We start from the raw sequence: 26,075 nt of genomic DNA, 5'->3' as shown, positions 1-26,075 counted from the left end.
TACTCTACTAACCCACTCCACTAACCTACCACCCAAACCTACTCCACCAACCCACTCCACTAACCTACCATCCAAAATGATATAGTTTGGTTGTGTTCCCACCCAAATCTCATCTTGAATTCCCACATGTCATGGGAGGGTCCTGGTGGGAGGTAATTGAATCATGGGGGCAGGTCTTTCCCCTGTTGTTCTCATGACAGTGAATAAGTCGCATGGGAGCTGACGGTTGTATAAGGCGGAGTTTCCCTGCAAAAGTTCCCTCTTTTTGCCTGCTGCCATCCATGTAAGACGTGGCTTGCTCCTCCTTGCCTTCTGCCATGATTGTGAGGCCTCCTCAGCCACATGGAACTGTTAAGTCCATTAAACCCTTTTTTCTGTATAAATTACCCAGTCTCGGGTATCTTTATCAGCAGCATGAAAACAGACTAATACACAAACCTACTCTATTAACCTACCACCCAAAGCTGCTCTACTCACCTACTGCGCTAACCTACCACCCAAAGTGACTCTACTAACCAACTACCCAAACCTACTCTACTCACCTATTTCAATAACCTACCATTCAAACCTACTCTACTCACCTACTCCGCTAACCTACCACCCAAAACTACTCTACTAACCTACTACGCAAACCTACTCTACTCACCTATTCCACTAACCTACCACCCAACTCTACTAACCTACTCTAACTTACCACCCAAATCTACTCTTTTAACCTACTCCACTAACCTACCACTCAAACCTACTCCATTAACCTACCACCTGAAGCTACTCTACTAACTTACTCCACTGACCTACCACCCAAACCTACTTTATTAACCTATGCCATTAACTTACCACCCAAACCTACTCTTTTAACCTACTCCACTAATCTACCACCCAAACCTGCCACACTGTCTACCACACTATCTACCACACTAATCCAACATATGAATCTACTGTACTAACCTGCCACACTCCCCGCCCTGCCACACTCACCCACTCTGCCCATCCCGCAGGGGAGTCCTGAGCCCCTCCTGTAGGTCACCCCTTTTGTCTGGTGTCCCCACCCAAAGGAATTTAAGCCCAGAGTTTTAGGAGAGAGACTGAGCAATTCCCAGGATGGCAGCTGACCAGGAAGGGTGTTGCCAACACTGGGAACATGGACAGAGCAGAGGACACAGGGGACACAGAGGGTGTCTGGGGCCAGGGGAACAGAAGAAAGGCTAGCGTGCAGCAGGTATGCATGTGGGGATGTCAGAGCCCTGGCTCACCTGACGCGCGCGGGGACGGCAGAGCCCCGGCCCACCTGATGCGCGCGGGGACGGTGGAGCCCCGGCCCGCCTGACACGCATGGCGATGGCGGAGTCCCAATCCACCTGATGCATGCGGGGATGGCACAGCCCCAGTCCACCTGCAAAGACGGTCTTCAGAAGCCCAGGGGCCAGTAACGCAGGCACACACAGGGTGACCCCAGGCAGCACACACAGGGTGACACAGGGAAGAGACTATCTTCAGGAACCCAGAGGCCAGCAACGTCAGCACAGATGGGGTGACACGGGGCAGCAAAAACAGGGTGACGCGGAGCAGCAAACACAGGGTGACGCAGAGCAGCAAACACAGGGTGACGCGGAGCAGCAAACACAGGGTGACGCGGAGCAGCAAACACAGGGTGACGCGGAGCAGCAAACACAGGGTGACGCGGAGCAGCAAACACAGGGTGACGCGGAGCAGCAAACACAGGGTGACGCGGAGCAGCAAACACAGGGTGACGCAGGGCAGCACACACGGGGTGACGTGGGGCCACACACACGGGGTGACATGGAGCAGCAAACACGGGGTGATGTGGGCAGGGCGTGTGTGGTCCTTTTAGGGCTGCTGGATCTCCAGGCCTTTCTAGGCATCCTTTCTCTGGTGATGTCCAGTCCTCTGGTTGAGCCTGGTCTCCAGCTCTGGCCTGCCACGGCCAAACAGGCTGAGGAAGAAATGGCCAGGGCAGGGCAGGGCAGAGCGGGCAGCTCCCAGCACCTGCCACCGCGTGTGGCCCACGGCAACCTGCCATGACTCCAGCCCAAAGAGGGGTTCTTATGGCTGTGGGGGAAGCCCAGCCCCGAAGACCATACCTCGCAGATGGCATGTGAAGGGCACACCCAGGACACGCTGACAGCCATGCAAGGTCCTTGCAAAGGCAAACACTGGGCACAGCAGCCGAGCTCAGATGCCAGGGGCCAGGGGCTGGCTGTACTGGCACAGTCATGGCTCCTTAGACGAGCGAGCCAGCCTGGGGCCCTGCGGCCAAGCCTCCCGCCTGAGTTACTCGGAAGGGGGCTTGCTCCACACCTTCTCACACCACCTGCTCCCCATGTGGGAACGGAGCCAGTGGAGGCAGCCACCCACCTTTGCCCCTCAGCCACAGCCTGGCAGTCCCCTAAGAGCACGCCCCATGGAGACAGGCCCTCCCCAGGCAGCAGCCGGCAGCACCCGACCCAGCCAGGCTCTGTCCTAGGCTCTCCTGGGTGAGGTCCCTGAGTCTGTGCCCCTGGTCAGGGTCCTCTCCCCAGCACGAATCCTTACATAAACCACACAAAGCCTGTGTGCTTCGAGGGTACATGGAACCTAAGAGGGGACACTGGCCTTGCAGGAGGCATTGAACTCCCCGCGGGTCCCCGCTGACCTGCCTGCTTGGCTCCCTAGCGCCCCTGTGCCTCTAACAGTGGCCTCCAGGGCCTCTCTGGACTCTCACCACAGCCCTCCGATTTCAGCCCCCACGGCCAGCTGTTAATCCCTGAACATTTTCAAGTTCAAGTTCTCAGGAGACAGCATTGGCTGGGCTAAGCTTGGCCATCAGCGACTAGCACATGGACCACTGTCCTGGGTCAGGCGCCCACCCGGTTCCAACCAGCTGTGGTCCAGGAGGACCAGGTCATGTGACACACATCTTGAACACTGGATTGGTCAGGGTTCCCCAGAGAAATGGAGACCACAGGATGTGTGTACATGCGTGCGTGTGTGTGTGTGTGTGAGAGAAAGAGAGAGGGAGGGAGAGAGAGATTCAGAGAAAGAGAGGGAGGGATGCAGAGAGAGAGAGGGAGGGAGGGATGCAGAGAGAGAGGGATGCACAGAGAGAGGGAGGGATGCAGAGAGAGGGAGGGATGCAGAGAGAGGGAGGGATGCAGAGAGAGGGAGGGAAGGATGCAAAGAGAAGGATGCACAGAGAGGGAGGGATGCAGAGAGAGGGAGGGGAGGGATGCAGACAGAGAGAGAGAGAGGGAGGGGAGGGATGCAGAGAGAGGGAGGGAGGGATGCAAAGAGAGGGATGCACAGAGACAGGGAGGGATGCAGAGAGAGAGAGAGAGGGAGGGAGGGATGCAGAGAGAGAGAGAGAGGGAGGGAGGGGTGCAGAGAGAGAGAGAGGGAGGGGAGGGATGCAGAGAGAGAGAGAGAGAGGGAGGGAGGGATGCAGAGAGAGAGAGATGCAGAGAGAGAGGAAGGGATGCAGAGAGAGAGGTGGGGTTGAAGTTGAGGAGAGAGGCAGAAGGAGGAGGTGTATTTTAAGGAGCTGGCTGAGATGGTGGTGGCTTGGCAAGTCCAGAGTTTGCAGGGGTGCCTCGCTCCACGCCTTCTCATACCACCTGCTCCAGACCAGAGCCTGGGGAGGCAGCCAACCACCTTTGCCTCTCAGATACAGCTCTCTCTGCATCTCTCTCTCTCTCTCACACACACACACACACACGCATGTGCACACATCCTGTGGTTTCCATTTCTCTGGAGAACCCTGACCAACCCAGTGTTCACAATGTGTGTCACATGACCTGGTCCTCCTGGACTGCAGCTGGTTGGACCTGGGTGGGCACCTGACCCAGGACAGCAGTCCACATGCTGGCCGCTTACCGATGCTACAGCCCTGGGGAAGCATGGTAGTTGCAGCTCCAGTCCAAAAGCCGCCTCTGCTAGTGGAATTCCCTCCTGCTCAGGGGAGGTCAGCCTTTATTCCGTTAGGTCCTTCAACTAACTGGACGAGGTCCACCCACACCACAGAGGACAGTCGGCCAGATTTAAATGTTACTGTCCTCTAAAAACCCCTCCACAGAAACATCCAGAATAATATCTGAGCACATATCTGGGTGCAGTGGCCCAGCCAAGTCGACATAAAATTCAGCATCACAGGCAGGCATGCAGCGTGGCTGAGGGCGGGGCTCCTTCACTTAGAAGGTGCAAATGTGGAAGGCAGCTGAGATGAAGCCAACTTAGGAGAAGTGTCAGAATTCAAACAACTGAACGGGAATAGTTTAAACAACTGTACGGGTTAATTGAGGTGGTTCCTGTTGAGAAAGACCCAGTGTGCTCTTTGAGTTGAGCAAAATAAATGGATGAATCATGTTAATCCCACTGGGCATTCATCCAGGATTCAGCCAACCGGCAGGCAGGAAGCCCCTCTTCACAAACCAAGCCCAGGAAGTAACTGACTCCAGGCTCTACTGAAACAGATTCAGTTTTGCTTGTTGCTTTTCTAAAAGCCTCAAATCAGCCGGTGCAGTGGCTCACACCTGTAATCCCAGCACTTTGGGAGGATGAGGCGGGCGGATCACGAGGTCAGGAGATGGAGACCATCCTGCCTAACACGGTGAAACCCCGTATCTACTAAAAATTAGCCGGGCGTGGTGGTGGGCGCCTGTAGTCCCAGCTACTCGGGAGACTGAGGCAGGAGAATGGCGTGATCCGAGGAGGCGGAGCTTGCAGTGAGCCGAGATCGTGCCGCTGCACTCCAGCCTGGGAGACAGAGAGAGACTCCGTCTCAAAATAAATAAATAAATAAAAGCCTCAAATCAGGCTGTGTTTTAATGACCTCCACTGAGGAAATGAATCATAAAATGGAATCAAGAAATATTTATACCAAATAGTTACTAAGAGACTTAAAGGGGGATCTAACCTAGGGGAATTCCCACATACACATCACTTGTTAGGAAGGCGAGAAAGGCAAGCCAAACTGATGAGTGAATGAGGAAACCCTTTTTAAAGTGCTAAATAAGACAGTTTTATCAATGAAAAAATACCACAGGACAAAGAGGTATGTGAGAAATAATGAACCCGAGAAGTGTTGACAATGGATGGGCTGAAGATGAACTATCAGGAAGTTTCTGAGCAAGCAGACACAAAATAGAATGTGTAAAAAGAATAAAATTAAGCCAAAGCAGTCCCTCTTGAAAGCTCTCCACATGGACGTCTTCACTTCGCCTCAGGTTATTCCGGTCAGCAGCCAGCATGGCCATTCCCTCGTTCCGGGGCTGTGACGCTGACGCAGTCTCCTCTCTCGGCACTGAGTCCTCAGAGTCCTGGTGGCTTGGCAGTCCCTCTCCAATGAGAAATTGAGAACAGGAGAATCTCAACGCAGCATCCATTGCGTGCAATGCATGGGTTATCCCAGCATCCAGATTCTAGCTGGCTGTGATCCTCAAAAGAACTGGGAACATATTCACCCAAATCATTTTCTTTGGAGCTTTATTTTCTCAATAACCAGTTGAAAAAGACCGCTAGACACAGAACTCTGAGGAACCTCCCAGCAAAGGAGGCTTCTCTAACCTCCCCTCAAAAAATATAAGAAAGTTGTATTTTAAAATCAGTGCATTCTGAACTTAGGAAAAAAGAGGTGTGCGTCTACAGGTGGGGCTCCTTCCACAGCTATCTCCTTCTCTATAACCCTCTAGCTAGGCTTCCAACGCCATTCTTAAAATATGGGAGGGGGTACGAGGAAGCAGGGACAGGGCTGTGGCTCAAGGGGCACAGTGCTGCAGGGCACGGTGTGCCTCACAGCCTGACCCCTTCTAGACCACTAGCACCTGACAGCCTGCTGCTGTCACCAGTGTGGGACACTTCACAGTGATTCCTGTAGTGAGGAATGGATGGATGGGTGCATGGGTGGGTAGCTAGATGGAGATATGTATGTGTGGATGGATGGATGCATGCATCATGGATGGATAGATAGGTGGGTGATTATGACTGAATGGACAGATGGATGGACTAATGGATAGATGAATGAATGGATTAATGGATGGATGGATGAATAGATGGATGAGTGATTATGGATGAATGGACAGATGGACTAATGAATGGATACATTGATGGATGGCTGACTGGAAAATGGATGAGTAGTTATGGATGAACGGATAGATGGATGAATGAACTAATGAATGGAAGAAATAATAGATGGATGAGTGGTTATGAATGAATGAACAGATAGATGGACTAATGAATGGAAAAGTGGATGAATGAATGCATTAATGGATGGATAGATGGAGGGATGGATGGATGAATAAATAGATGGATGTGTGGTTATGGATGAATGGAAATATGGATAAACTAATGAATGACTAGATGAATGAATGGATTAATGGGTGGATGGATGACTGGATAAATAGATGGACGAGTGGTTATGGATGAATGGACAGATGGATGAACTAATAAATGGGTAGATGGATGAATGAGTAAATTAATGGATGGATAGAAGAATAGATGGTTGGTTCGTTATGGATGAACAGACAGATGGATAGACTAATGAATGGATGGATTAATGGATGGATAAATGGATAGGTGGTTATGGATGGACAGACAGATGGACTAATAAATGAATAGATGGATGAATGAATGGATTAATGGATGGATAGATAGATGGATGAATGGATGGATGAAAGAGGGGTTATGGATGGATGGGTAAATGTGAATGGATGGGGTGACATGGGCACTGATCCAGGAAAATTATACAATGAAAAAAACATGCACAAGAAAACAAATGTTCAAGACTAACATCAGCCGCCTATTGCCATGCCAATACAAACATCCCACGTGTTTGAGTAAGTTACAATCGTGAGTAACTGTATCTGCTTTAATTGATACTTTTTTAAAAGTTAAAAGTGTTGCTCTGCTGGTTATACATTTTTAGAAATATTTGCTTCATGCCAGGATGCAACGAGTTTCATCTTATTCCCAAAAGGAAGCTTGGCTATGACTAGGAAAAGGAGCATAAATTTAATGACAAGGACTTCAGATAAACTGCAGCCTTTGTTTTCCACTGTTGAAACACACAGACACTGTCGCATTTTGTCTCCAAAGCCATGTTTCTTTCCTACAACAATTCTCAGTGAAGAAATCTTCCTACCTGAAAGTTGTTATAGTCTTATTTTCATCCCCACAGAAAAATATTAATCTAAGAGTTTCAATCAGTGCTAAGTCAAAATTTTTCCATCTCTCCAACATCAGCCTTATATTTTATTTAAAGTAAGTCTGAATTTCCGTTTTTATTGTCTGTACTTCTTAGCAAAGACTTAACAGATCTATGTGAGTATGACACTTTAGAAATCGAGAACTGCTTTTTAAAAAATAAAGACAGGGCTTTGGGAAGGGAAGGGCACACTCACAGATCATGTCCTGGACCCCCAGAATGCAGAAAGTGTTGTCTCAAAAGGGAAAATCAGATGTTTCTTAAACTATAGGTCTGGTCGGTTAGACAAAATTGCCATTCTAAAATGCAGTGAACACTCGGCTTCCTTGTAATTTCCTGTTTGCATCGAAGTATCTGTTTCAATTAAAGTCAGCACATCAAGTAACCACTGACGCTGACCGAGCCCTGCGAGCACACACAGCCCACTCTCCACCCGGAGAACCGCCACTGCCTCATCACAGCCATCCCGAGTCCCTCCTGCTCCCTCCTCCTGAGCCTTGGACCAGCGGCTGCCCCTCCTTCGGACTTCTTTGGCCTCATATTTCAGTGTATCGCACTTAAATGTGCAGGATTCCATGCAAGCCGTAACGTAATAAGCAGCATCCATTGCAAGAGCATCTACTGTGCTTGGCTGTGTGCTAGCAGGTTTGCACGCACACCCTTCCTTACTCCTCAGGACTCCTACAGATGGGGAAGCTGAGGCTTCAGGGGGTGCGGTCACGTCCTCGAGGGAGCACATCTGGAAAGCACAGAGCAGGACCCCAGCTCAAGGCTGGCACATGCCCTGCACCTGCTGCTGGCTCCACCACGCAGGTGCATTTTTCCTCAGCCCTCAGTTAGGCAGCCTTCCCATCCCTCTCAAGAACAGTCTCCACCGTGTCACACCACAGGTCAGTGGAGTCCAACCCCCTGCCCACCAGACCCCCTGTGAGTCAATCGCCCAGAGCCAGCTGAGTTCATCTCCATCCCCAGCACCCGCCGGCAGGGCCTCCACGTGGCGTGTTCTCTCTGACTTCCCAATAGTATAATTAAATATAACAACTTCAGAGTTGATCTAGCCTGAAAGGCAAGATATTTTCTCCCCTAAAGAAGATTAGTTAGGGACTGCTAAACTGTTCACTGTCTTGTGCTATTCTGCACAAGACTGTCCTGTTCCTTTTTTTGTTCTCTTTTCTTTGAGACAGGGTCTGGCTCTATTGCCCAGGCTTGAGTGCAGTGGTGCAATCACAGCTCACTGCAGCCTTAACCTCCGAGGCTCAAGCAATCCTCCTGCCTCAGCCTCCAAGTAAGTAGCCAGGACTACAGGCATATACCACCATGTTCAGCTAATTTTTGTATTTTTTGTAGAGACGGGTCTTGCCATTTTGCCCAGGCTGGTCTCTAAATCCCGAGCTCAAGAGATCCATCCGCCTCAGCCTCCCAAAGTGCCGGGATTACAAGCCTGAGCCACTGCACCCACCCAGCCAACTGTCCCGTTCCTAACGACTAATGTAAACCCTGCAGCACAGATTCCGAGGCAGGTTTCGCTTGAGGCGGTCACACGGCAAGGGCACCTGCTGGCAGGGTCCCTGGGCCCTCAGCACAGAGCCTCTCTCTAGAAGCTACCAGCCGGAGAATACAGTCCCTCCGCATCATTTGCAGATTCCAAATTTGTGACTTCACCTCGAAAATCAGTACTTGGAGCACCTCCGCCATTATCCGTGGACAGGCGCAGAATGGGGAAAAATCAGAGTCACCTGATAACCGGGTCCACAGCTGAGCTGGTGAAGCTGACAGCAGCCCTCTTGTTTCCACTCTCCTGCCGTAAACAGGGTCTTTTTCAAGGTCTATTTAGGGCCACGCATTTCACACTTTTTGTGCTTTTGTTGGTGATTTTGCCATTTAAAACGGCCCCAAAGCACAGTGTTGCCGTTCTGTCTGTGCTGTCCTCACAAGGAACAGGTGTGGTGGAGAAGCTCCACTCAGGAGTGGGGGACGGTGTTCGTGGCCATAGCTCGTTAACAATGTCAGTGAATCAACAATGTACAGAAACAAAGTGTCCTTCAATAGGAATGCACGCGAAACAGGAGGATTTGAAAAAACTTTTGTGGCCAGAGATATAGCCCTGCGAGTCCTCTAGAAGCGAGACAGGCCGGACACTCTTTTATTCAGCCTTCCGGGGCTCTGCAGAACAGGACCACCACGGCTAACCAGGCTCCGCCCCAGGGAACAGCAGGCAGGGTGCTGGGCTGGCTGCTCTGTGAGCTCCTCCCAGTTCAGGGCCCGGTGTGCAGGTCCCACTGTGACTATGGGTCTGGTAAGAACAGCTGACTGTGAGGCAGAGACCAAACAAGACACAGACAAGCCACACGGCGCGAACTGTCAGAACTGTCAGAACCAGGGATAAAGACAGAGCTGGCAAATAAACACACATGACAAGCACAAACGCTAGATGGTTTGGCTCTCAGGGCATACCGAAAATCAAACCATTTGGAGAAAAAACAAATTGTAAGAATCAAAATGCAGTTACTCAGCAAAGAAACATGAGCACTTACACAGGCTGTATTTCCACCATCCCGGGGTCACAGACGGTACCTTTGGCCCCTGACCCTCCCCTCAGCCCTCCCTCCTGACCCGTTACAGGCTTCCCTCCGAAGGTGCATTCTATATTAGTCCTGTAGTAAGTCAGTCACCACTGCTCAGCTACAGAGAACATCCATCCGCAGGAAAATATGAAAGGGGCCAGGAAGAAAACACAACAGGGAAAGCCCACCGTAGGCCAACCACAGTCCCTGGTGCAGAACAAAACCTCCCAGAAGTTTCTACAGCAGGGTCGGGGAGGCGGGTGAGGGATAAAAGTCTACACATTGGATGCAGTGTACACCGCTCGGGTGATGGGTGCACCCAAATCTCAGAATTCACCACTAAAGAACTTATTCATGTAACCAAACACCACCTGTTCCCCCCAAAAAAAGAATTTTTTTTAAAAAAAGATTTAAAAAAAAAATTTTTTTTTAATTAAAAAAAAAATCTTTTAAAAAAAAGATTTCTATACAAATGTGCCCCAAAAACAATCTAGACAGATACACAAAAAAATGCATGCAATCACATTTTGGAAATATTGTTTGCAGGAGCAGAAAAGTAGAAACAAAGAAATGACCCATAATAAGAATTCTGTTAGGCAAATTCGGCCATTTCAAACAAATACTGTGTGGTCATTAACAATGATGATGGAGGCCTCCAATTATTGAACAGACACACAATCATGATATATTCCCAGATTTTAAAACCATACAAAGTGCATTATAGAGCAGAACATGTAGCATGACCCAATTTTTGAAAATAGATACATGACAGATAAATATTAACAGGTACATAAATACTGCTACGCACTACACACGCCTGAATGCCTGTGTGTGTGTGCATCTGAGAACAAAGCCCAACTAATGTTTCTCTTTAATGACAGCAATGTGAGTAATTTGTTTCATTTTGTTCCTGTTTATTTTTGAATTTTTCTAACATGAACATGTGCAACTTGCATAAAAATATTTTTAAAATATGTTGTAAAAGAAAGCTGGATGATGCAATTAGTGGGTAAAAGAGCAGGCATCATAATTCTTAGCTTACAGCTCGTGGAGAAAAAGCTGCTGAGCCCTTGTGGCAAACAGGCCTGGCAGATTATACCCCTCTGTGTGCCTAACCAAACTCCACACCTATAAGAGGTGAACATGGATGGGCAGTTGAGGGGTCCTGGGAGAGAAGGCAGTGGGGCATATTTTCAAAGCTCTTACAAATTCATACACAACTTTAGAATTGCGCTAAGTAAACAGGAAGAGCCGGGGCTCCTTGGCTAAAGGGCAGGACCGCAGTCAGGCTCAGGGCATGGCGGACGGCCCAGCACAGGCAGGGGAGGAGGCAAGGTTTACATCTGAGTAAAACCACTTAAACATCCAACTCCTGGTCCCCAGAAGCCAATGATCCAGGCTGAGAATTCGGGATTCCTGCTGGCTTCCTTCTAAGCCTCCACTGGCGACCCATTACTTCTCTAATTACCCAGGGCACACGTGAGGTCAAACCCAAATCTGTCCCATCCCTTAGAGAAAAGTCTTCAGTTAAGCAACTAGATTACAAGCAATCCGGCTGTGACCTATGGTTCCAGTCGCTGAAACCATTCTACTCTTAGCGCAATAATCACACTGGGCCATGACGCGTACATAAACTGCCTTTAATCCCCAAATGATAACAAAATGCTTCCTGTTAGAAGAGGACGGACAGAGCTTAAAACTATCTGTGGTAGTAGTTGCTACAGCCCACATTAGAAGCTGGGTTGGGAGGTGATAAAATCACTGCAAGTCCCAGAACACAGAAGCAAGCAAAGGGAATATCAACATCACAGACCTCTCTGAAAGGTGATAAGCAGGCAGAGCTGCTCCATCCATGTCAACAGAACACTGTTGAGGAGAGCGTGCACACACACACACACGCACACACACACACGCGCACACACACACACAAATGAACTAGCGAGAGGAAGTTTTAAGAGAGCGAGCAATAATTGTGTGCTATTAAACTCTGGGACAGCTATGGCAAAAACCGATAAGCTCACGGTCCACTTCCACTTCCTGGACACGCAGCTGACCTCCACATCCCAGCACCCTTGCATCTGGGTTTGCTGGACACACAGCTGACCTCCGCATCCCAGCACCCTTGCATCTGGGCTTCCTGGACACGCAGCTGACCTCCACATCCCAGCACCCTTGCATCTGGGTTTGCTGGACACGCAGCTGACCTCCGCATCCCAGCACCCTTGCATCTGGGCTTGCTGGACACGCGGCTGACCTCCGCATCCCAGCACCCTTGCATCTGGGCTTGCTGGACACGCGGCTGACCTCCGCATCCCAGCACCCTTGCATCTGGGCTTGCTGGACACGCGGCTGACCTCCGCATCCCAGCACCCTTGCATCTGGGCTTGCTGGACACGCGGCTGACCTCCGCATCCCAGCACCCTTGCATCTGGGCTTGCTGGACACGCGGCTGACCTCCGCATCCCAGCACCCTTGCATCTGGGCTTGCTGGACACGCGGCTGACCTCCGCATCCCAGCACCCTTGCATCTGGGCTTGCTGGACACGCGGCTGACCTCCGCATCCCAGCACCCTTGCATCTGGGCTTGCTGGACACGCGGCTGACCTCCGCATCCCAGCACCCTTGCATCTGGGTTGAGACGTGTACCGTCTCTCCAGTGCGCTGGGAGCAGAAACAACGCGTCAGCTCCGAGCAGGTGGGAGCAGTGAGCCTTCACATAACCTCCTCTCTTCCCTTCCGTGACAGCTTCGAGGCCAGGGACGGGTGATGGTGGAGCTTCAGGTGGGGCACAGCTGGGATCCTTGGGTCAATGTTAGAGCAGACATGTTCTTACCAAGCCAGACTAAACAGCTTGGCTTGTGACAACTACTCACCTCTGCCTCTGCCAGAAATGGGCAGCCACAGACGAAATGTAGACAGATTGGCCTGGCATATCCCACAGAGCTCAGGCACAAAACACGCAGCTATCCCACGGCTTAGAGCTGAACCTCCAGTGAAGAGCTGCCCAGCCAAGAACATTTGCACGAGGTTTTGTGTGAGTGGGGCAGGAACTCACACTGTTTTAAGGCACTGAGGTTCTGCCGTTGTTCAGGACACCAGCTAAAGCTGAATGGCCCTGACTAACGCAACGGCATTCCAAAGACAGATGGAGAACACCAGGATTGAGTCATTTTCATCTTTTCTTAAATTTGAGCTTGGGAATGTGAATGTGGTCATTATTTTATGATGTTATTTATTTTACCACACCTGCTTGCAGAAGAATTCAGAGATGTCTGCTTTAGAACAAGATGGGATTATAGAGGGAAGACTTTCTCTTCTGTCTGAAACAACCAAAAACCAAAAAAACTGACAAAATATATGAAGCAACTGTTTTCAAGTTATTGGGCATCAGCCAACGAAGCACTGATCCGTGTGACGGAAAACAGATGTAGCCAGCAGAAAACGGCCCCAGCTCATTGCCTAAGAGAGAAGACAAAGCTGAGAGCCCAGGAAGGCCAGGCGGCAGACCAGTGGCAGGACAGAGATGGGACGACTGAGCCCTCCCGGGATAGGCCCAGGGGCCTGCAGAGCGTCCAGCACTGAGCAGAGCCCTGAGCCGCACAAACTGCCCACAGCCAGAAAAGAGCCACCCAAATGGAGCAGGGATCACGGGGCCACACACACACTGGGCCAGAAGTGAGCAGTGCCGTTCTCATCAGCCAGACTGAAAACCTCATGATTCACAGGCAGTTGGTATGGGACATGGAAGGGCCTTGCCTCAGTGGTTGAAGGCGATGAGCCTTAAGCACTGCTCCAATCCTGCCCAACACATCTTAAAAGCAAGACCTTCAAGAACCAAACTGTTTCCATATAACTGCACCAAGTACAAAGCTCAAGGATAATTATAAGAACACAAAAACATCCAGTGCTCACCAAAGTGAAATTCCATTGTCCGGAATCTGCTAAAAAAAAATGATATGGCATGAAAGGAAGGATATTACAATCCCTATTGAGAAGATTAAATTACTCAATTAAAACCAACCCAGAGCTGCCACAGGTGTTAGAGTTAGCAGAGTTAGCAGATTATTAAAATTATATTTATTCCATAAGTTCAAAACATCAAGCAATCATGGAAGGTTTGTTTTTAATACCCACATTTTCTAGAGGTGAAAAATCATAATGTCTGATTTAAAAAATATGTAGAATTAACAGCAAATTAGACATTGAGAAAGAAAGACTTGTTACTTTCAAGACAAAAAATAGAAACTACCCAAAATGAAACACATAGAGAAAAAGACACAGTAACAAAAAATTAAGCATTGGATGAGTGAGCCGTGGCCCAATACATGTATAACTGGAATCTTCAAAGAAGAGGAGACAAAGATGGGGACAGAAAACATAACACCCCCACATTTTCCAAATTTGAAGAAATCTGTAAACCCACAGGTCCAAACATTTAAAAATAAAATTAAATAAAAAATTAAAATCAAAATTAAAAAACCCAAGCACAAAAAAACACAGAGAAAACCACACCAAGGCATAATAATCCAATTGCTCAATACCAGGGATAAGGAGAAAATCTTAAAAGCAGCCAGAGACACACAGATGTTCTACTGACACGATACGGGTGTCAGTAGATTCCTCATGGGAAACAATGTGAGAGGACATTTTTAAAGCGGTGTCGGCCGGGTGCAGTGGCTCACGCCTATAATCCCAACACTTTGGGAGGCCAAGGCGGGTGGATCACCTGTAGTCAAGAGTTCGAGACCAGTATGGCCAACATGGTAAAATCCCGGTTCTACTAAAAATACAAAAATTAGCCAGGTGTGGTGGTGTGCGCCTGTAATCCCAGCTACTGAGGAGGCTGAGGCAGGAGAATCGCTTGAACCCAGGAAGCGGAGGCTGCAGTGAGCTGAGATGGTGCCACTGCACTCCAGCCTGGGCAACAGAGCAAGATCCTGTGTCAAATGTCAAAAAAAAAAAAAAAAAGCAGTGTCAGAGAAAATCACCAACTCAGAATATTACTCAGCAAAATATCATTCAAAAATTAAGGCAAAGTAAAGCACTTTTTAAACATCCAAAAGCTAAAGGAATCGATTACCAATACAGCTGCACTATAAGACTTTTTTTTAGAGCTCTTGAAGTAAAAGAACTGAAATATGAACCTACGCAGAGGAATAAGCAGCACTGGAAAGAACAAAAACATGTCTCTGTTTATTTAAATCTCTAAAAAGATAACTGACAGCTTAAATGAAATAATAGAAGTAGAGTGTGAAGTTTATAACATATGTACAAATAAAATGTAGGACAACAATATCACAAAAATTGGGGCCAGAGAGAAATATACTGCTCAGAGATTTCAGGTTTGGGCCCAGAACACTGAAACAAGTTAAAAATTGCAAAACAGTTATTCACATGAATGTTTTGGTCTCCCAGTACATACAAAAGTTCTATTTTCACTATAATATAGCTGACTAACTATGCAGTAGCGTTACATCTAAAAACTATACATACTTTATTTAAAAAATATTTTATTGCTAAAAATATTTTATAAAACACCTGAACCTTCAGAGAGTTTTCTTCTTTTGGCTGGTAGAGAACCTTGCTTTGATGTTGCTGGCTGCCGACGGATCAGGGTGGTGGCTGCTGAAGGTTGGGGTAGCTGCGGCAATTTCTGAAAATAAGACAACAATGATGTTTGCCATATCTATTGGCTCTTCCTTTCCCAAAAGGTTTCTCTGTCGTATGTGATGTTGTTTCATAGCTTTTTATCCACAGTAGAACTTCCTTCAAAATTGAAGTTAATCGGCCAGGCATGGTGGCTCACACCTGTAATCCCAGCACTTTGGGAGGCCGAGGTGGGCGGATCACGAGGTCAAGAGACTGAGACCATTTTGGCCAACATGGTGAAACCCCGTCTCTACTAAAAATACAAAAATTAGCTGGGCGTGGTGGCACATGGCTGTAATCTCAGCTACTCAGGAGGCTGAGGCAGGAAAATCGCTTGAACCTGGGAGGTGGAGGTTACAGTGAGGCAAGATTGTGCCACCGCACTCCAGCCTGGCAGCAGAGTGAGACTCCATCTCTAAATAAATAAATAAATAAAAATAAAGGCTCACATTTGCCTATCCTATAAAAATTGGAGTCAAACCCTGTTACTGCTTTATCCACTAGGTTTAGGGAATATTCTAGATCCTGTGTTGTCATTTCAACAATGTTCACAGCATCTTCACCAAGAGTAGAATTCATCTCAAGAAGCCACTTTTTATGCTCATCCATAGACACAACTCCCCACCTGTTCTAGTTTATCATGAAGTTGTAGCAATTCTCTCATATCTTCAGACTCCATTTCTAATTCTAGCTCTCTTGCTATTTCCACCACATCTGCAGTGACTTTCTCCACGAAGTCTTTGAACCCCTCAAAGTCATCCATGAGGGTTGGAATCAACTTCTTCCGACCTCCTGTACATGTTGATGTTTTGACCCCCCCATGAATCAAAAATATGCTTAATGGCGTCTAGAATGATGACTCCTTTCCAAAAGGTTTTCAATTGACTTTGCCCAGTTTAATCAGAGAAATCACTGTCTATAGCAGTTATAGTATTACGGAATGAATTTATTAAATAATAAGACTTGAAAGTCAAAATTAGTCCTTAATTTATGGGCTGCAGAATAGATGTTTTGTGTTAGCAGCCATGAAAACAACATTAATCCCCTTGCATTCTCCGTCAGAGCTCTTGGGTGATGAGATGCGTTGTAAACGAGCAGCAGTATTTTGAAAATAATCTTTTTTTCTGAGCAGTAGGTCTCAACAGTGAGCTTAAAATATTCAGAGAACCATGCGGCAAACAAATATGCTGCCATCCAGGCCTTCTTTTTCCATTGGTAGAGCAGAAACACAGTAGATTTGGCATGGTCCTTAAGACCCTAGGGTTGGGGAATGGTAAATAAGCACTGGCTTCAGTTTAAAGTCACCAGCTTCATTAGCTCCTACCAAGAGTGTCACCCTGTCCTTTGAAGCTCTGAAGCCAGGCAATGACTTCTCCTCTCTAGCTATGAAAGTCCTAGATGGCATCTTCTTCCAATAGAAGGCTGCTTTGTCCACATTAATTAAAAATCTGTTGTTGAGTGTGGCCACCTTAATCACTGATACTAGCTGGAACTTCTGGAGAACTTGCTGCAGCTTCTCCATCAGCATTTGCTGCTTCACCTTGCATTTTTATCTTATGCAGTTGGCTTCTTTCCTTAAACCTCATGAACCAATCTCTGCTAGCTCCAAACTTTCCTTCTGCAGCTTCCTTATCTCTCTGCCTTTACAGAAATGAAGAGAGTTAGGGCCTTGCTCTGGATCAAACTTTGGCTGAGCAGAATGTTGTAGCTGGTTTGCTCTTCTTCCCAAACCACTAAAACTTCCTCCATAAACTAACTGATGCAAGAGACCTAGCTTTTGACTTATCTCAGCTTTTGACATGCCTTCCTCACTAAGCTTACTCATTTACAGCTTTTGATTTAAAGTAAGGGACATGCAACTCTTCCTTTCACTAGTACACTGAAAGGCCACTGTAGGGTTATCAACTGGCCTGATTTCAATACTGCTGTGTCTCAGGGAATAAGGCCTGGAAAGGGAAAAGAGATGGAGGGACGGCCAGTCAGTGGACAGTCAGAACACACACAACATTTAGATTAAGTTTGTAGTCTTACATGGGTGTGATTTATAATACCCCAAAACAATTACAATAGTAACATCAAAGATCACTGATTACAAGCCAGCCACAATGGCTCACAGCTGTAATCCCAGGGCTTTAAGAGGCCAAGGTGCAGGGAATGCTTGAAGCCAGGAGTTGAAGACCAGCCTGGGCAAATAGCAAGACCCCATCTCTACAAAATAAAAAATTAAAAATAAATTTAAAAAAAAAAATCCAGCATGGGGGCACATGCCTATAGTCCCAGCTACTCAGGAGTAGCTAAAAGTAGGAGAGTAAGGCAGGAGGATTACTTGCACCCTGGAGGTAGATGTCAAAACTCAGCAAGCCTACTTTAAGTATGTGCCCTTTTAAAATGTCAATTGTGTCTGATAAGAGTTTTGTTATCTCATGTGGACAAAGGTCAAATTGGATAACAGTCACTGGTCAAGCTTCTCCTTCTGATTTAACTGTAGAACAAAAGACAGATGCTCCCACAGGCTCCTCCTGAAGCCTCCAAAGCTCTGCAGGGCTCAGCATGCAACAGCCAGGTAGGACAGAGGGTGTGGGGCTGACCGCATACTGCTTTCCCGTAAACACCCTGCCCTGGTGCTCCGGGCTGCTCAGATGTGCAGGGCATCTGGACAGGAGCAGGGCATGAACCCTGCTTTCCACGGGCAGATGACGCAGGAGGCAGTCAGATCTGGAATAAACAAGACGCCAGAACACGCAGGGCCCTCAGACGCCCGGAGGACGGCTGCCATTCTTCACCTCGGACCTCCGGGCTAGTCTCCTTGGAGGTCTGTGTCTCCCATCCTCTTCGCTTGAAACAGGAGGGAAAGCAACATCCTCCAGAATAAAGAAACCAATGAACACAGCAGTGATGACTGATCTCGTATCTACGCCAGGGAGATCTAACCCACGAAACAGCGGACAGTCTACTCATGGTTTTTGTTCGTTTTTGCCAGCTTCAGTTTACCTTGCGTGAGTAATCATTCCACTGAGACATCTTTTGGATTTACTATTTTGCTGCGGCCTTTTGGATCTGAAGAGAAATTAGATGGGGAAAAACACAATGCCTATTTTTTTCTTTTTTTTTGAGATGGAGTCTTGCTCTGTCCCCCAAGCTGGAGTGCAGTGGCACGATCTCAACTCACTGCAACCTCTGCCTCCCAGGTTCAAGCGATTCTCCTACCTCAGCCTCCCGATAGCTGGAACTACAGGCATGAGCCACCATGCCCGGCTAATTTTTGTATTTTTAGTAGAGATGGGGTTTTGCCATGTTGGGCAGGCTGGTCTTGAACTCCTGACCTCAGGTGATCTGCCCACCTCAGCCTCCCAAAGTGCTGGGATTACAGGTGTGAGCCTCCACGCCCGCCTCAATGCCTATTTTTCAAAATAAACTTTAAAACAAAGAAAACAAAAATTACTAGTGTTATGAATTTAGAAAAATATCTATCAACCAGTTGTATTACTTTAGCATCAAAAGAAGTATGCAGCCACCCACTAACATATGCGTGCTAAGTCACATGCAGGTGGTCCGGCAGCACGCAGAGTTTAACAATTCAACCACCCAGCCTTGATCCTGGGGAGCCACTGGCCCACATAGAGAGACACCACTAAGATATAAAATGTCCTGATCGGCTATTTAAGCATCAAACATGGTAAAGTTTGTCTTCTCTTAAACTGAATTCCCTCAAAAAAGGTACTTTTAAATAAATCACATTTTCTTCTGAACCCCAAAAGCATATGGAACTATCACTATTAAAATAATTAGTAAACCTGGGCGCTGGGAAGCACGAGAGAGCCCACATGTCGGTCACTAAAGACCAGAGGCCAGCATCAGCTTCTCAGCTCCAGATCCTGAGTAGGAGCGGGGAAGATCTCTGTACTCCTGAGAGATCGCCCGATTCCCAGCCCTGAGTTCCCCTCCCAGAGCACTGCTGTGGGCCCAGCAGGACTGCATGCATTTGCATCTATTTTAGCTTCTTACTGTCATGTGCAAAGGAAAAACACTTGGATTCTCCAATCAGAAAGGTATTTATCTCATAATAAGCCAATGGGAATCAGCATAATGCAAGTTGATCTTCAAACTTTTTTTTTTTTTTGAGACTAGGTCTCGCTCTGTCACCCAGGCTGCAGTGCAGTGGCGTGATCCCATCTCACTACAACCTCTGCCTCCCAGGCTCAAGCGATTCTCATGCCTCAGCCTCCCGAGTAGCTGTGACCACAGGTGTGCACCACCAGGCCCAGCTAATTGTATTTCTGGTAGAGAAGGGGTTTCGCCATGTAGTTCAGGCTGGCCTCGAACTCCTGAGCTCAGGCAATCTGCCCGCCTTGGCCTCCCAAAGTGCTGGGATTACAGCCATCAGCCACCACATCCAGCCTGATCTTCCAACTCTTACCTAGCTTTGAGATTCATGAGATCTGCCCTGCAGACTGGAACTTTGTCTTTGTTCTGTTTACATATTTAATTTTGAACCCTGGATCTGTGCCACGGAGGCTCCTGCCCAGACAATGCAACACCCACTTCGCTTAAAAAGGCCCAAGTTTTACCCCAGGTAAGGGGCCCTCATCAGCTTCTGGCCAGTGTGTTCCGGGAAGATCAGGTGCCTTCCATGGCCCCAGAAGGCAGTCATGCACTCCAGACCCAGTGGCAAGGCCTCCTGTCCACTCATGGACGTCTTGAAAACTGGCGTGCCACACAGACCATTTGGTCCATTAAGACAATTCCCCAAACTTCTGCTTGTGCACTGAGTCACGCATTCTCTTTCCACCGGACTTAGCTCTGTCGGAAGGGAACTACACAGCTGCCAATCATCAGCAACTAGGGAAACTGAGTCAGAACACCAGAGAAGCAAGCCAAGTCACCCATCCAGGGGAGAAAACCATAGAATATCGCAGCATGTCGACCCTGGATCAAGCCACGCTTGAAGCTAGAGCTGCCCCTGGATTCAGAGTCACAGAGAAGGATATGCTTTCTTTTTACAACTATTTCCTTGACATATGAAAAAACACAGAGGAGGGAGGCAAGTTCTAACAATAGAAGAAGAGCTCAATTACTCTGACTTCCTAACAAGAGAAAGCACTTTCCAGACACGCGGCACTCATGTACTCACATACTAGTTTTCAAAGGTTAAAGTCATGGTGAGAGCCTAAGGGTCTCATATACTCCCTGGATGGCAAACTGGACATCCCAGGAAAGGTCCCAACACACACTGTCTTGGGGATGGGCCCTCTCTAAGCTTATTTTGAACACTGAAAATTTTCCTCTTCTGGCCACAGAACACAGAGAGCTCTGAAGATCAGCCACCTCCCAGGCTCCCATGCTGAGAAAATGTTTGGTCCACCCACCACCTTGCAAAGATAAATTATCAACATCTAAATACGTTTTAAGTGTCTCTATGGTACTTTTCAATGTATTTGCGTGGCAATAATAAAGTCTTTGACTCTGTTGTGCCAACAAACATGAGCATCATCTGTTCTATGGAAGGCAAACACTGACACTAGCACCTGCAGGACCGTCCCAGCAGACGCATCTGCACATCCTGCATAGGGCGGAGAAGCCCCAGGCTCCCACTCACACCCGGGGACCCTGCAGTCTCCTGCCCAAAGGAGGAGAGGCCTGGCGTCCCGGGGCTGCGGGTGCTCCCAGAAGACGCAGTCAGATGTGAGGGAACTTCCCGGGAGCAGGAGGATGCAGAGGAGGAGGAGCGTACGGAAAGTGCTGAGGGTGGACAGCCAGGGAGTCCCTGGCAGGCGGGCCCCTCTGCAGCACCAGCCAGCCGGCTCCCTGAGTGCCAGGCAACAAACACCCTGTGACCTCTATCTGCGTGTGAGGAGAAGAAGTCCTCTCCGAAAGGCAGCCAATTCTCCAAGGGAGGTCAGGGAAGCTCCAAGGATCAACCTCGGGACCGATGTGACTCAGGGGCCGATGTGACTCAGGGGACGCAGTCTCCTAGACACAGGAAGTCAGTTAAAAGGCCCAAACACCCACTCCCACCTATGGACTATGAGCCCCAGAGGGCCTGAGGGGCCTGCAGGTGGAAGGAGACCCACGGAGCAGCAACACTGGAACCTTCTGCTCATGTGGACACAGGCCGGGAGGTGGGCATCCACTCAGTCCAGACCACCAAGAGTGCAGGGTCCCAAGCGCTCTGCACCCTCTCCCCATCCCCCGTCCCACCAGTACTGCACACACCTGGGGTCATCTTACCACTCCCAGGAAGCCCCCTGACTCTCTGGGGGCCACGCTGGACTGGGGATTCCATGAGGGCAAGATTCCGGTCTCCTTTTCTGTGGGTGGCCCAACACACAGCACACGGCGCGGGCCTAACACCCAGCAGATGTTGAGAATAACTGAGAATGAGGAGCGGCGGTCTGGAGATCCTGCAGGAGAGGAGGCCCCGCCCCGCCTGCCATGGCGCCTGCCTGTGGTTTCTCTGCAATGCCACCTCCCTGAGCCCACCCCAAGCTCCACATGCCCAGACCCCTCCAGTGTCAGGGTTTCTGTCACAGAACTGCAGTTTGGGACAACTCATGGCTTTGCAGCAGCCTGGACTGTGGTGAGGATGTTAGTTTTGATGAGTCCATGACCATAGCCTCAACCGTGGCGCCTCCAGGGAAGAGAGGAAGGCAGGACAGGAGGAGGGCGTGGAGGGCCTAGCTCCAGTGTGTCCAGCCAGCACCCCAGCGGTGTGACCGCGATGAAGAATGTTTCAAATGTGACCTCCCCAAAAAGGCTGGGGTTGAGAGGAGGAAAGGAAGGGGCGTACAACGGCATACTTTATTTTAATACTAGCTTTGAACTACCATTTGTGATGAACTTCTATTGTGTTGGATACAGAATGATTCTGTATTCAAAAACCAACCATTTCTACACAGCTGAACTAAGTAAGGCCTCCAGAGGGGAGGTGCTCTGCAGGAGACCCAGCAGCAAGGCCAAACCCCCAACCGAGCAGCACAGGGCGCGCGCTCCTGCCATTCCAGGAGACCCAGCAGCAAGGCCAAACCACCGACCCAGAAGCACAGGGCGCGGGCTCCTGCCATTCCAGAGCTCCCTTCACACTTGCAACTGAGGGAGCTCAAAGGTCGATCCAAACTGAGTCGTGGATGGGCTTATTCCACTGTTTTCCAAAGCCCCCAAGCCACAAATCAAACAATCCAGTATCAGACCCGCTTAAACACACTCCTGGAGCATTTCGGGGGAAGGAGCAATAAGATGTTTCCCAATGGCTCTGATTTAATCTTTTGGGGGGCTGGGATGGAGGTGAGTCTCTTGAAAGCAAAGGGACAGTGTGATGGTTGGACGGCCCAATTAACTTTGGGGCAGGTTTTTTTTTTTAATTTTCATATATAGTATGTTCCCAATTTCTACCAAAAAATTTTAATAGAAAATAATCACATATACATGAGAGCACAATCCTGGGAGAAAGCTGAAAGTGGACATGAAATGTTGCTTCACGTGTAGCATGTATCATGTAGAACTGTGTCATCTCAAGCAATGCCCCCAGAGACTCTCAAGAGTCTCCCCAGAGTCATCTCAAGACCATGCCCCCAGAGACCCCTCAACAGGATGTCCCCGCAGAATAGCTCTCCCTCTTCCCTCGGTCTCTGCCTCCCCAGGCTGCACTCGCTAGCGCTCGCTCATGACACCCGTCCACTGTGCCTAGGTCCGCACAGCTACACCCTCACGTTCTCCTAGGGGACACGGGACTTGCTAAAAATCACCCTGTTGGAATGCATCCAGCCAGGACTCCATTCTGGCCACCAGCGCTACCCTCCTCCTCTTGGCCACAGGAATAGCGTCAGGAGCTGCGCTTCTCTCCCAGAGCTTCTGTTTCCACCGCCAGAAAATGGGTATGTTCATTTCTCCAGTAAAGTGCTTTCTATAAGGGATTCGATCAACTTAACAGCTACCAGTCTACCTGCCTCACAGAATCAACGTGACTCAACAGCAACATTTCAAAGTATCACTGAAGACTGCAAAAACCCCTGAAAGTATAAGATAGAAATGGATGCAAATGTACCCTTTGAGGAAGTGTTGTGCGAGTGGACGATGATGTCACCCGTCTAGTCTCAGCTCCTTTTTCAAATTCGGTGAGGTGTTTGTGGACGAGCACACCATGCAAAGCGGAGCAGAGGACCCCATGTGTGTCCTACAACACTTATTTTAAAATGTTATTTTCAACAAGCAATTAATATTCCAGGGCAAAGCATACCGCAAGCTTTATGAAACTGACCAGATGTGAAAAATCTTTGAGGTCCCATTTTTCCACTGGCTCAGCGAGAATTACATTATCCAGACCCAGGGAAACCTCACCCGGCTCCATTCTAAAAGTCCACTGCTGTTGAGTGAGATGCCACCGAGTCGTCCAGCCTGGGCTGACCATTCACTGGCTCTGGAAAGAAAGCCTTGGTCTCTCTCCGGAGGAACAATTTCCCAGGCGGAGAGGAACTCGCGCCCCCGCCCCGCCCCGCCCCAGGGCCTCCAGGAAGCGGCCTGCAAACTCAGCGACCCCTGGGAGCCGTGGTCTGTCCCAGCACTTTGTTTCGGAGGTAAGCGCACTGGCCGCCCACTTCCTGAATTGTTCACTCAATTTTTTTACAACTTTTGCAGACTCCTTGCTGGTGCCAAAAAGTCCTCTGGCTCAGCTAAGAAACGTGAAAACTATTTTTGGCATGCAGAAAAGTCGCTACAGGACTAAATTAGAGTCGGCGCCTGAAACGCAGCCCGCGTTCACAGATCCCGAAAATGTTGAATCCGAGTCGCTTCAGAACACAGGAGGCCTGCAGCGAACTCTGGCGGCATCTCGGTACCTGGAGCCGCGGCGCGGAGGTGGGGATTCCTGCTGTGGAGACCGTGACGCGGGGAGGCCCGCAGGCGGGACATAGGGTGTCAACCCCATCTCAACGCATCCGGTTAAACGTTTAGCGCAACTGCGAACACGCTCGCGTGGATGAGAAGCGAAAGAAGAGAAATGCCCGAGGCAGAAACCCGTTCTGAGTCCCGGCTCCGTCTAGACCCGGGCTGCCCTGAGGCTCCGTGACTACCGCGCGGCCCCTCTCGGGAACCCCGGCCGCCCGGCTCGCTCCGGGCGCAGGAAAAGCCCCTGAAAAGCGCGGGGCCCCCAGGACACCCCAGGAGAGGACGCTCAGGGCAGATGCGGGGGCAGTGGGAGCGGGGGCGCCGCGGCTGCGGGAACTGAAGCTCCTCTGGGGAGGCTTCTCCGGCGCGGGGGGATGGGGTGGGCACTGCGCTCCAAGGGGCGGGGGAGGGGGAGAGGGCGGAGGCCGGGGGAGGAGGAGGAGGAAGGGGAGGAGGAGGAGGAAGGAGGAAGAGGAGCGGAGGAGGGGAGCAAACAAGACGAGGAACGGGGCGGAGGGGGCTGGGAGGACGGAGGGGGCTGCGCCGCGCTCGGGGAGCGGAGGGGGACCGAGGGGTCCTGAGCGGGGGAAAGGTGAGCGGAGGAGGGGCCGCGAAGCAGGGGGAAGCGGGAGGCCGGCGGAGCTGAGAGGGGGCGGCGGGAGGCGAGCGGGGCTCCCCCCGGCGGCTCCAACAACTTCCCCGTCCTGCGGGGATTCCGAGTTCCGAACAAAGGCGGCTACGAAGGCCGCGCGCACAGCGCTCTGGTCCGCCCCTCGGCGTCTCCCGCAGGGCGGACAAAGGCCCAGCGGGTCCCCACGCCACGGTCCCCCCACGTCCCCCTTCGGAGGTTCGCTTCTGCGTCCCGAGTCCCCAGGCCCTCCGCGCGCCCGATGGCCCCTCCACCCCCGGCGCCCCCCCCTCCGATCACCCCTGCGCTCCCGGATCTCCACGAACCCCCGGACCCCACGCCCCCGGCGTCCCCCGCCGCACTCACAGGATGGAGGTCTGCGGCGCCACGGCGGGCACGGCCTCCAGCAGCAGATGCATGCAGCGCACGGTGGTGCGGAAGCACAGGCAGCGGCTCGGACACCCTGCGCCCGGCTTCTGGGCGGCCACCACGGCCAGCGTCCCCCAGGCGCAGCACAGCACGAGCGCCAACAGGCAGCGGCGCGCGGGGCCCCTGGAGGGCTTGGCCATGGCCGACGGCGCGGACGGACGCTCGGACGCACGGAGCCACCACGGCCGGCTCCCGACTGCGCCCGCCCGGCCGCGGCCCACGTCCCAGCTGTGCGCGGGGGGCGGGGGGCGCCAGCTGTGCACATGCGCGAGGCTCCTCCCGGCCCCTCCGAATCCCCGAGGGCGGGGCGGGGCGAGAACCCGGGGCCCCAGCGTCCGGCCCGGGCGCCCGCATCCTGGTGGGGCGGCCCGCATGGCCAAGGCGAGCGCTCGGGAGCGCGGAGGAGAGCATTGGCACCCCTGATTCTGCGCTCGGGACCCTGGGGCCTACGCGGAGCTTCTCCACTTCTCTTACCCGTGGTTTCTGCCTGCGCTCACTACGGGTTTTTTAGTTGGCGCCTTGCTGTTTGTAACACTTTTAGAGCGCTTGCTCTGATCCGGGCACGATTCCAGGCGCGCAGGCGCGCTCCTCTCTTTCTCCCTCTCCCTACCAGCAACCACGTAGGAAATTATTTAACGTTTAAAAAAGCCCCTCATTCCTTTTGAGGAAACTAAGGCCCAAGCCCCAAAGCGCACAGCAAGGGAGTCTCTGCGGGAAGATTAGACCCAGG

At 50.3% G+C, this 26,075-nt stretch overlaps 1 protein-coding gene and 1 long non-coding RNA gene across 4 annotated transcripts in view; both read right to left on the bottom strand.

The window, feature by feature from the left end:
* Nucleotides 1-25,211, bottom strand: part of LOC134759727 (uncharacterized) — a 31,718-nt gene extending 6,507 nt beyond the window's left edge. Inside the window, exon 1 of the long non-coding RNA XR_010136411.1 lies at nucleotides 15,304-25,211. This is a non-coding gene — a long non-coding RNA (uncharacterized LOC134759727). The remainder of the gene's footprint in view (nucleotides 1-15,303) is intronic.
* PXDN (peroxidasin) overlaps nucleotides 1-25,870 on the bottom strand; it is a 110,485-nt gene extending 84,615 nt beyond the window's left edge. Inside the window, exon 1 of one of the 3 annotated variants that reach the window (XM_063713804.1) lies at nucleotides 25,820-25,870. Coding sequence is in view for 2 of the 3 variants with exons in the window: in XM_024242165.3 (XP_024097933.2) it covers nucleotides 25,283-25,485 (203 nt within the window). In the remaining variant the exon portion in view is untranslated. Of the gene's footprint in view, nucleotides 1-25,282; nucleotides 25,639-25,819 lie in introns of those variants that run through there. The other 2 variants (XM_024242165.3, XM_024242164.3) reach the window with 2 other exon arrangements.
* Nucleotides 25,871-26,075: the final 205 nt, after the last annotated feature.

The sequence above is a fragment of the Pongo abelii genome, chromosome 12 (assembly GCF_028885655.2).
Source record: "Pongo abelii isolate AG06213 chromosome 12, NHGRI_mPonAbe1-v2.0_pri, whole genome shotgun sequence".
NCBI lineage: Eukaryota > Metazoa > Chordata > Mammalia > Primates > Hominidae > Pongo > Pongo abelii.
The sequence above is the reverse complement of the archived record's forward strand: the minus strand, read 5'-3'. Positions and strand labels throughout refer to the sequence as shown.